This window comes from Eucalyptus grandis, chromosome 6, assembly GCF_016545825.1.
Source record: "Eucalyptus grandis isolate ANBG69807.140 chromosome 6, ASM1654582v1, whole genome shotgun sequence".
NCBI lineage: Eukaryota > Viridiplantae > Streptophyta > Magnoliopsida > Myrtales > Myrtaceae > Eucalyptus > Eucalyptus grandis.
Genome location: NC_052617.1, coordinates 33,317,155 through 33,328,842, shown reverse-complemented (window position 1 = coordinate 33,328,842; position 11,688 = coordinate 33,317,155). Strand labels below are relative to the sequence as shown.

Below are 11,688 nucleotides of genomic sequence, written 5' to 3'. Positions count from 1 at the left end.
CATGTAAGCCTTAGTTTTGCAGAGTATGCGAAGTCTCTTCCTCACGTCTGAAAAAAGTTTGCAATGTATATGAGTTCTCTTCCTTAATAATATAGAAATTCTCTTCCTTATGTATAAAAATTCTCATCCTTATCTATGTGGTATATGCAGAGGCCATTGCTAATTAATAAAATATGATAAATAGTAAGTAATTACTTAATGGTTTGTGTTTTCTTATAAAAGAATGAGAATTGTGAAATCTTTTAATGAAAAAAAAAATGTGTAGTTTTTTATGTATTGGTGGTTGCTCGTGCAGTTGTAGTGTCTATGTTCGTGATCTGAAGTCACATGCCAAATTATCATTGTCGAGACTTATTTGGCTCATTAAACATATAAACCAACAGGGTTATAATGCATTATAATTTATCAAAACATATAAGTAAGTCTTTTGCATTCATAGTATCAATTAATTACCACTCATTCTTATGAGATGCAAAATAATCAATTCATGCATAAGATAGAGAATTGTCAATACATATGATTAGTAAATGCTTAGTGAATATTAGAGGGAATATGCTAGTTAGGTTTTGAATTCTTCCTTTATGTCTGTGGCTAAGAATTTACTTATTTTACACCTTACCGCCGGAAGAAATCTCCCTCTGGTCATGCATATGTACCTCTATTTTTCATTATATTTTATTTTGTTGGTTTCATAGTGTTATAGTACCTTCTGATCAATTTTATCCATTGCAGAGGTTATACATTTCAATTTCTTATCTTTATTTTACTACTTTTTTTCATGGATTATGATGAAAGTGAAAAATTAAGATAGAGTTATAGTGTTTTTCTAAATATAATATAAATTTACTGATTTCAATAAGTGAATTTTTTTTATTTGAAAAAGCAACAATTACACGTTTTACAATGCCATAATTCCATAGTTTCCTATGACTCGCGTTGACTTCGCCACTCTACCTATCTCGATCAAGTTCTTCAAAAGATAGGTGATGTCCGATGAAGAGCAACGTGGAAAGAACAGGTTGATGTTGACCAAAATAAAGATTCCGAACATGAACAGTACTTGCCTATGTGGACAACAAGCATAGACGATTAGCATCCAATTGGGTTTAAATCATTAATGGTTGAGGATTAAAGTGACTAGGCTTGAGGTGTTTGATCGGCAGATTTCTTTCTTGAGGTGTTTGATCAATTTATCAATAGATTACTTCCTTTCTATAAGATATTCATCAAACACCGATACACATTGAAAGAAGGCCACCAATCAATTCTTAGCTTTGATATCATTTGTTGGGCATATGTAGCAGAAGTCCGACATCTTCACTTGAAAAGATTGTCATGGGGGCGTCTAAGTCTGAGCTCATCAATATATTCAATTGGACTCTCATTCATAAAAAACTTTAAGTTAATGAGTTGTGAATCAATTATAATAGATTAATTACTCAAAACGACATCAATTGTCTATTATGGGACTTCTCTAAGACAACTCACACGTTTATCCTTACAATCTTGTTGGTAACCATCTTCTATTCACATATTGGGCTTAGATTGAAGCCGCAACCATCTTGGGAATTGAGTGGTCTTGAGTCTTTCTCACCTCAAAAGTTATCTCAAGAGGTGAGATGTTCATTTACATTTATAAACTGACCAACAACCCTTTTTTATAACCGATGTAAGATAACGCCAACAAGAACAATTTCTACGCTAGAGAGAGAAAATTATGTGGATGCAATTCCCAAAGAGAATAAAAAATTCCCTTGCACAAATTATACGAAACAATGCTGTAATGACAACTACTCGCAAAACTAGTGGCTTTTCAATGGGAAGAATTTATACACACTGTTGAGGGTGCTTCATATTAGCTGACAAGTCTATCACTGCCTGCATTTCATAGCAAACGCCCGTAAACGAAGTGCGAATTATAAAGTGTATCTCGAGAAGAGGCCCTACCAATTGTTGAACAAGCAATGAAAACAAAGGTCCATATGTCATGTTTTAACTAGCTAATGAAGGACCCACATTTATCAACCAAAAGGACCTTTCATCCAACATTGACCATGGTTGGACTTCGATGAATCTGGTAATTGAAATTATAGCAAATTATAGCAGACGCTTTGAATAAAGTTGGAAAGGGAAAAAAATGAGATTGGACAAAACATAGACATGTATCGACAAATAGAGTTAAAATTAATTGGGGACCATGTCAATAATGAGCTTATATATATGTAGGAAGGTGCTGTTTCTTGGCGGTTGCCTCTGAATTTGGTGGGATGGAGTTTTCATGCTCGCATTATAAAAAAACAGTATTACCAAATTCCTTTATTAATTAAGTCAAAGGGTAGTTTGTCCATTTATATAAATTAATTGGGGACCATGTCAATAATGAGCTTATATATATGTAGGAAGGTGCTGTTTCTTGGCGGTTGCCTCTGAATTTGGTGGGATGGAGTTTTCATGCTCGCATTATAAAAAACAGTATTACCAAATTCCTTTATTAATTAAGTCAAAGGATAGTTTGTCCATTTATATAAATGTTAGGACATTGTAACAATATCTTGCATTTTGCTATTTCAAACGCAGGACAGAGACAAACGATGACAACTTTAAGGTTTTATTTGCAATGAAATTATATAAATCGATTTCTTGTATTCATTCTCGAAGGAGTACCATGGCTGTGGAAGTTCTATTTGACAATATTCCACGACTGATAATGAAGGTTCTTTAAAAGCTCGATCTAAGTTGCTATTCTGTTGAACAAATAACATCTTGCAAGCAAATTCCTTTGCAACATCCCAAAGGCAGAATAGTATATAGTACATGTTTCTTATATATTTTCTTCATCTTTGTATTTTTTAAATAACTGAGTTTTTTGCTGCTTTTTCCATGAATTATAATGAAAGTGAAGATTAAAGTTGAAGAATCCATCTTCTGTTTTAAAGTTTTTTTTCCTTGTAAATGCAACGGAAATTTACTCATTTCAATAAGTGGAAAACGAAATTGCGTTGTAACGATCACACGTTTCGCAATTCCATAATCCTGTGCCTTTCTAGCTACTCATATTGACTTTTCCATGCCACCTATCTCGATTAAATTGAAAAAGCAATGAAAGGAAGCTTCATATATCAAATTTAGCTAGCTAAAGAAGGACCCATACTTATGAACCGAAAGGACCTTTCAACCAACATTGATGACCTAGGTGGGACTTCAATGGCCTTACGGTGGGTTACGTATGATCAGCCCAGACCACTCGTAGGGGAAAAATGTGCCAGACGTATTGAATAATAGAGTTGATTTTATTGGGGACCATATCAATAATGGGAGGTTGGCTGCAAGAGTTTATATAATGGTCGTCTCTGCAATTTGGAGCTATGGACCTTTCATGCAGAGTAGTAGTTCATTACTTTATTTATGTCCATATTATCTACTTCAACGATCTCTTCATTACTTCTTGCCTTGCTTCCATATCAACCCACTTCCTTGGGCTTGGAGTCACGAAACTCGCAAGGATGAGTTCTGCAGAGTTTCAATCCCGCCACTTGCTTCTTGCTATTGCTCTTGCGCTGTGCTTTAACCAAGTCTTTTGCACCACCAACGAAACGGACAGACTAGCGCTACTCGCATTTAAGGCCGGCATCATTGAAGATCCTTTCGATGTGGTCAACTCATGGAATGATAGTATTGGGTTTTGCCAGTGGTATGGTGTTACATGCAGCCGGCGACACCAGAGGGTCACGGTCCTGGATTTGCGATCACATGGACTCTCTGGATCAATCTCTCCTCATATTGGGAATCTGAGCTTCTTAAGGGAATTACGACTCCAAAACAACAGTTTCAGTCATGAAATCCCTACACAAGTTGGCCAGTTACGCCGCCTTCGTATCTTACTACTAGCCAACAATTCATTTGTCGGAGAAATTCCCAAAAACATATCAATATGCTCTAACCTTGTCAGCCTTGTCCTTCAATTCAACCAACTAATCGGAGAAATTCCCACAGAAATTGGTTCATTATCAAAGCTGCGGTTTTTTTCTTTGTATAGTAATAATATCACTGGGATTGTGCCTTTGTCCATAGGAAACTTATCTTCATTGGAGTTCCTTTCTTTAACTCTGAACAACCTAGGCGGGAGTATTCCGCAAGTTCTAGGCCACTTGACAAACTTGCAAGTCTTTGCCTTCGGAGGAAACAAATTGTCGGGTACAATTCCATCTTCTTTACTTAATCTCTCTTCGCTAGTTCAATTTGATGCTGGAAACAACCGACTACAGGGGACTCTACCTACAGGCATAGGCCTCAAGCTCCTAGATCTTGAATTTTTTAGCGTTCTTGGGAACCAACTTGAGGGGCCTATTCCTCCCTCAATATCAAATTGCACAAAGCTAGATAAGCTTCAACTTGGAGATAACAAATTTTCAGGGAAAGTACCTTCTTTCGAGAATTTGCATAGGCTTAGTTGGCTTCAAGTCTATATTAATCAGCTTGGCAGTGGAAAACCTGAAGACTTGAGCTTCCTTTGCTCGGTAACTAATAGCACCAAATTACAGTATGTGGGCATTCATGGGAACAAGTTTGGTGGGGTGATACCAAAATGCATAGCTAATTTATCCACCACTCTCACAATATTTACTTCAAGTGAGAATCAAATATCTGGTGAGATTCCAGAAGAAATTGGGAATTTTGTCAACTTGAGATTATTGGCTATGGGTCTCAACCCATTTTCAGGTGTTATTCCCTCAAAGTTGGGGAATCTACAAAATCTAGCAATGCTGCACTTAAGTTATAGCAACCTGGTAGGGACTATCCCATCTTTTTGGGGAAATCTAACCAAGTTGATTCAACTATATCTTGATGGGAACAACTTTCATGGGCAAATTCCTCCGCATCTATCAGATTGCCAATCTCTTAATTTGCTTGACCTGTCTAATAACAATTTGAGTGGTGCCATACCCCCACAACTTATAGGTCTCTCATCATTAGCGATCATACTGAACTTGTCTTATAACCATTTGACTGGGGTTCTACCCATAGAAGTTGCCAACTTGAGAGCTTTGACTGCTTTGGATATCTCAGACAATTTGTTGGTAGGTGAAATTCCAACTAGTTTAGGTGATTGCACTACATTGACAATACTAAGGATGGGGGGCAACCTCTTCCACGGTTCAATTCCTCAATCAGTTGAATCCTTAGGAAGTATTGAAGAACTAGATCTTTCACGCAACAACTTGTCTGGTCAAATTCCAGAATTCTTAGAGGTATTTCATTTCTTGAAACTTTTGAATCTATCGTACAATAATTTTGAAGGCATGTTGCCACATGAAGGAGTCTTTAAAAATACTACTGGTACCTCTATTATTGGGAACAATAAGCTCTGTGGCGGACTACCAGACTTTCACCTACCCAATTGCGTGGCCAAAAGTTCCAATGGGAGAAAGATCAACATAGTGTTATTGTCCACTTCCATTACTTTTGGAGCTCTTGGAATAGCACTTATTTTAGCTTTTATATATCTTTGTTGGTTGAAGAAGAAAGTAAATGAACCAATTTCAAGTTCAATGGATGATTCATGTCCAAACATATCTTATCGAGTACTCCTAAAAGCAACCAATGGTTTTTCTTCAACGAATTTGATTGGTGTTGGAAGCTTTGGTTCTGTTTATAGGGGGAAACTTGAAGACAATGGAATTGTTGTTGCTGTAAAGGTGCTTCATTTAGTTCGTCATGGTGCTTTGAAAAGCTTTATAGTCGAGTGTGAGACATTAAAGACTATTAGACATCGAAATCTTTTGAAGATATTGACAGTTTGCTCGGGTAGTGACTATCAAGGAAATGATTTTAAGGCGTTAGTCTATCAATTCATGGAAAATGGAAGCCTAGAGCGGTGGCTCCACTCGAATGCAGCATTATCTCATGGGAACAAGCTCCCGAGAAACTTAAATTTCATTCAGAGGATAAATATCGCCATTGATGTTGCTTCTGCACTGGATTATCTTCATCACCAGTGCCATATCCCCATCGTTCATTGTGATCTAAAACCAAGTAATATCCTTTTAAATGCTAAGATGGTTGCACATGTTGGCGACTTTGGACTGGCGAAATTCCTTCTTGGATCATCCATTGATATTGTGGCTAGTCAAATGAGCTCAATGGGTCTTAGAGGGACAATTGGTTATGCTCCACCTGGTACTCTCTCTCTCTCTCTCTCTCTCTCTCTCTCTCTCTCTCTCTCTCTCTCTCTCTGCATTACGTATGGTAGCTAATGATAACTGTTATAGTCTTATGCACATTGATTCTAATTTGATGATCCACACTTCAATTTGACGTGCATTATGATCTAAATGTATGGCAGAATATGCAATGGGGTGCGAGGTTTCACGAGAAGGTGACGTCTATAGTTACGGCATTCTCTTATTGGAGCTGTTCACAGGGTTGAGTCCCACCAATGACACATTTAAAGACAATTTAACTCTTCATAATTTCGTTGCAAAAGCTTTGCCAGAGCGAGTGCTTGAAATTACAGACAACATTTTGCTTGAAGAAATAGAGAGCCATTTGGGCCCCTTTGATCCTAGGCATTGCCTTCTTGAAAGCCATGGCACAATTCAAGAGTGTTTGGCTATGGCGTATAATGTTGGAGTTGTTTGTTCTTACGAAGTGCCTAGAAGACGGATGAGCATCGGAGGAGTTGCAAATCAGCTGCATCAAATTAGGGAGAAACTCTTTGCATTGGGTTTATCTGGAGAAGATGCACGCCTAACAGTTTAGATATTGCTATTGCACGATTAGGGTTGTTTACGCAAACAGAAAAGGACAGGTAAAATCTTAATTGCGATGAGAGTCAATCAATCTTTTTTCCTTAATATGATAGTTGATCATTATTTCCCATCTGTATTCATACATATTCAAATTAGCACATGGCCTGCGGTGCACACACATTCTTGCGTACTGTTGGTTCACTTCAAGCTCTGTTCGAGTGCCGTAGCATTCTAAAATGGATCCAGAATAAATTGTCCTGCTTCGTCCTTTTCTTTTCAATTGTAGGATACTCGTTCAGAGGAATTGCGGTCAATTAACTGGCGGGAATCTTATTCACAGGGCAGCTTGGTTTATGCATATTGACTAAGAACGGCTCGCCATCGCTTTGTTTCGAAATAATCCAATATCAGGAATTGATCTCGATTCCTAAAGCTATATTCAGTCAGCTACAAGCAAAATTGTTGCTTTGGCGGGTGAGGAAGGATGTATAGTTTTTGGATTCAGCGTTCTAGCATACGGTAAGTCGAGGACACAAACTGACACTTGATCTGCGTGGTAAGAATCATCCGATAATGCTTTTAGTAGAATTGTGTAACTTGAGTGTGTTCAATTTTTCTGGGGGTGCAAGTGCAAATTTTTCAACACTGCTATTTCTGAAGTTACTTACTGTTCATTACTTGTATTTTGGCATTAAGGAAAACTGACTAAGTCACCGTTTTTTTTATATATATATAGGGAAAACACATAATCAGGTATGCATAAAACCTACTACAGATTGGTAGTCACTTTTTTTCACGAGGGATTCATTAATCACCTGGATAAGCAACTTTTTAATGTGGAAATTTCTAACTACATCAAGAAATAAGTAGCCACAAATGCGTTCAAGCTTACTTCTCTAAATAAAAAGTAACTACTAGCATGGAGAAGTTACCAATTTTAAGTAGTTTGAAAGTAAAGTTACTTTTCATCGTGACAAAATTAGCAATCATTGATATACACGCACTTACTTTCCATGGTGAGAAGTACGTTAAAAGATTGACGTAGTACTATTCTTTTTGCCAAAGCAGCACTTTAAGTTCACCTCTGAGTAATAAACACTTAACCAGTTTTTAGGTGGAAATCACCCAGAGAAATTATCAACTATCAAAAGGCGGAAAGTTAATTTTCCTCTTGAAGAGTTACTATTCACATTCAAATAAAAATAGTTATTGATACATACTTACACGCCTCAGAATGTTATCTCTAACTGATGAGCAGCTTTGTCAATCAACTATGAAGTGATCTTGACTAAATCATCGGGTTTATCCATCAATTATGAAATGATTTGAACTGATTATGCTGCCGTTAGTCTAGTGATATTTAGCATAGCATTATTGTCGCTTTACATGTCTTCCCTTATCTTCATCCAGCTTTCAAGTTTGAATACATTACTCTTATATGAATGAAGATCTTGCAGATTTTTAAATTTCCAGTGGAGCATCTAGAGGAGACTCATGTCAGTACCCAACTGACCTTTTGAAGCGAAAGGCTAAAATTCTTGATTAAGCGAAAGGCTCTTGATTAATGAGTTCGATGCAAAGCTTACCATGATGCCTTTCTTTCTATCCCAATCTATATTCTGTCAGGTTGGTTTTTCCTTCTGAGCATGCGGCAGCAATTTTGTTGATGATGCCTCAAATAGGAACTGTTATTATGTTTATATTGGTCGTCTTATGCCTCTAAGCGCTACCTGAAATCGATCTGATTTAATGAAAATATATAAATGGAGATATCAGAATGATATTCACTTTTTTTAGTTCTCCTGTTGACTTTCCTGTCAGGTACTTGCGAAGAGACAAATTGATGATGATGACCTCACAGCACGGACTTGGTTCTTTTAAGAGTATAAAGCTTGCAAAGAAGGTTTGTTTTTTAACCTTATTGAGCTATATTGAATCTGTAATGGCATGGAAGAATTTAATTTAGATATTATGCTAGTATCGTTCACGTGAGTTGCCAAAGAGAAGTTTGACTGGATGAAACTTTTCAGGAAAGGAATGTCCTTTGAGAAAAGGTGCCTTAGACAAACTTGCCTTTGAGCTTGGATCTTCAGAGGCATGAGGTCATTTTAAGCAGAAAATTCAATTGTTATTTATCAACATCTGTTATATCAAGAATTCTTGCACAATACATTTTTATTTAAGAACATGTGGTTTATACGTAAGCTGCCCTGAAGTGGCCTCTCCAATGGGTAATTCATAAGATAAGTGCATGGTATGTTGCAGCGTGGCAGCGAATTTGGATTGGCATCATGACCATTTGTATGCTGCTGTTACTTTCAGCTTACTTAAATTCTCATGGGCTGTCTGATGATAGGTTGCAGGAATGAGCATCAAATCAGGGGTTCCATCCCATTATATGTGCATGATTTTACTGGAAACTGTTCGTGAGAAAGTAACATCTGATATTGTAGGAGAGGTACGAGTAAGTTCTACATGACCTGATAGTTTCTACTATAGGCTTGAATAAAAAAGGCGTCCGGCCAAAACAACTGTTTTGCGATGCCAGATTTAAGTATGACTCCTGCAGAGCTGCTAAGCTTTTCACATTTTTTTCTATGGTTCATCTCTTAATAGTAAACATGTTCAAAAACTGAGAATTAAATAGAAGAAATTGATATATATAGTGAAAGTAAGAACCAACTACTGTCTTAATCAAATGCACCTTAAGGTGCTCCAGTCTCATCCGTGTACTTATTTGTAGCTATGGTTGGCAGATATATTAGAAGTGATGAAGCTGATTTCAAATCTTTACTTCTCTTCATCAACATAAGCTCATTATCTTCACGATAAAACAGGTGCCTGAAAAAGCATATTTCAAGACTATGCTGAACTTAAAGGCCGGAGGGTAGTTTTACTTGGAAGTTTGGGAAAAGGGTTTGGTAACTAAACTGAGACTGCAAACAATGCACCAGGAGCCAAAGAAAGCTGTCCAATACTGCGGATGTCTTGGTCAGGGCAGCTTCAAATTGTTGGAGCAAGCTGCTGGATCGTATCTGTTGCACCTGCTTCTGTCAAACTTGCTCCAGCTGTTCTAATGCAACTCTGCACCAGCGTTGCTTGTTTTGGGTGCATTGGTTGTTCTTGACATCCGTGATTGTTGTTCATGTCTCCAGCAATATTGACCAGTATGTATAGAGATCTGAGTTACGTCATGTTGGCGACTGTGTTACTCTCTTCCCTGTGTGGATCATAGTCAAGAGTGATGTAAAGTTTCTCAGAGGTGGACCACACGCGGATTGCAGACATGACTGGAGAAAGTCATTTTGATTACAGGAGAGAAGTATTTCATTAAAGAAATGATTGAACCCAAGATGGCTTGATGTTGGATGTGTTTACTTTGAAGACTGATAGATTTTGAAGATTAATGCAATCAAAGGTGTAATGAATACATATCGAAGTGGAAATGTGACCGACGCAGTAGTAAAACAGAATTTCACCTCGTCCCTTGCAAAATTGTCACAATTCTGTCTGTGAATCCACCTATTGCTCAGTAGTCAATACCATGCCAGAGTCTTCCCCGTTGAGCATTTTTCTCACCTTCTTTCTTGGCTATGGCTATGTTTTGTCATTCTTCTCAACTCTGAGCTTCTTAATTTGAGGTTTCACCTTGTCAGAAACAAGTAACCTGGTCTGCCTTAACAAAATTGGACATTCAACAAAACATCAAGGAGATAGGGCCAAATGGCATTTTTTGAGGGACAGAGTCAACCAGTAGCCTGGGAGTGCAAATTGTTGTTAGACAAAGACCTCTTAGACTTGCGTACAAGAAGCATTTTCAAAGAATCTTTACAAAACCTGTTGGTGAAAAACCTCAAATGTTCAAATTGTGGAGATTCAAAACACTTTCAAAAAGAATGTTCTAAAGTTTGGAGACCTATCAAGAAAGATTGGATAAAAACAATATATTCTACTAACTCTTATGGACCCAAGAAAAAATGGGTACCAAAGAAAATGTGAGTTGTTTTTGCAGGATATAAAGAATAAAGAAGAAAGAGAATTTGGTAAGGAAGGTAAATTTTTTAATTTGATTTGGGCATATAATTCTCATATTTGATATATCCTTGATTGATTTAGATTTTATTATGACTGTATTCTATGATTTGAAGAAAGAATCTTGTGATTATTTTTGATATCTTGCTTAGAGACAATTAAGTTTATTTTGATTTTATATTCTTAGATTTTGTCATATTTTGTAAAGTAGAAATTTGTCATATTTTGTAAAGTAGAAATCTGTTTTATTTTATATTAAAATATTCTTTCTTAGATATTCAAGGATTTTATTCTCATTTTATTGTGCTTGGATTAAGTGAGAATTTATTCTTCAAGATATTATTGTGCAAGATATTCTTTCCTTAAATACTTTGTTATGATGAGTTTAGAAATAATATTTGATTATCTTGGAGATTTTCTATTTTACTCTAACGAAATGGAAGGATCCAAATTGATGAATACCGAAAAGGAAATGAGTTGATCTCAGGAAACCCTATAAGGGAAGAATGATTGCAAATCTACGCAGATTTTGGTGCAATAAGAAAAGAATCTCAAGCGAAGATTTGTAATTTCTTTTTTAATCAATGGTATATTTCAAACATATACCATGGGTAAGAGATTTTTTTTTTTCATCTCGCCTTACAATTTTCTACGTGCATATATCATAATTTTGGATGATTGTTTATTATATTGCAAATATCTTTTGTCATAAATATAAAGTATTGCAAGTTTTTACTTGATTTGCCACGTGATAGAAATATCAACTTTCTTTTGCGAAATGCATTAATAATATATTTTTGAGATTTATGCTTAAGGAAATCCCTTTGATCTCGAAATATATAATTGCATATATATGGATACTCTTGCTATATTCTTAGAAGATATCTTATATCTAGCAAGTTTGATC

At 36.3% G+C, this 11,688-nt stretch overlaps 1 protein-coding gene across 22 annotated transcripts; it reads left to right on the top strand.

Annotated features, from left to right (window-relative positions):
- Positions 1 to 3,358: 3,358 nt before the first annotated feature.
- On the top strand, positions 3,359 to 10,109 carry LOC104449255 (probable LRR receptor-like serine/threonine-protein kinase At3g47570). 22 transcript variants are annotated; one of them, XM_039315890.1, is made up of 8 exons: positions 3,359 to 6,177; positions 6,344 to 6,808; positions 7,090 to 7,305; positions 8,207 to 8,375; positions 8,571 to 8,652; positions 8,780 to 8,851; positions 9,113 to 9,207; positions 9,587 to 10,109. In XM_039315890.1, exons 1-2 carry the CDS (start codon positions 3,366 to 3,368, stop codon positions 6,757 to 6,759), a joined length of 3,228 nt encoding a protein of 1,075 aa, XP_039171824.1. In that variant the 5' UTR covers positions 3,359 to 3,365; the 3' UTR covers positions 6,760 to 6,808; positions 7,090 to 7,305; positions 8,207 to 8,375; positions 8,571 to 8,652; positions 8,780 to 8,851; positions 9,113 to 9,207; positions 9,587 to 10,109. The 22 variants fall into 22 exon arrangements, with proteins under 22 accessions (XP_039171824.1, XP_039171821.1, XP_039171825.1 ...); XM_039315887.1 differs by having other exon boundaries at positions 9,106 to 9,207; XM_039315891.1 differs by lacking the exon at positions 8,780 to 8,851.
- Positions 10,110 to 11,688: the final 1,579 nt, after the last annotated feature.

Coding starts and splice junctions, on each gene's coding strand:
- LOC104449255 (XM_039315878.1), top strand. CDS start 3,366: ATGGACCTTTCATGCAGAGTAGTAGTTCATTACTTTATTTATGTCCAT. Junction 6,178..6,343: donor AATTGGTTATGCTCCACCTG/GTACTCTCTCTC, acceptor AATGTATGGCAG/AATATGCAATGGGGTGCGAG.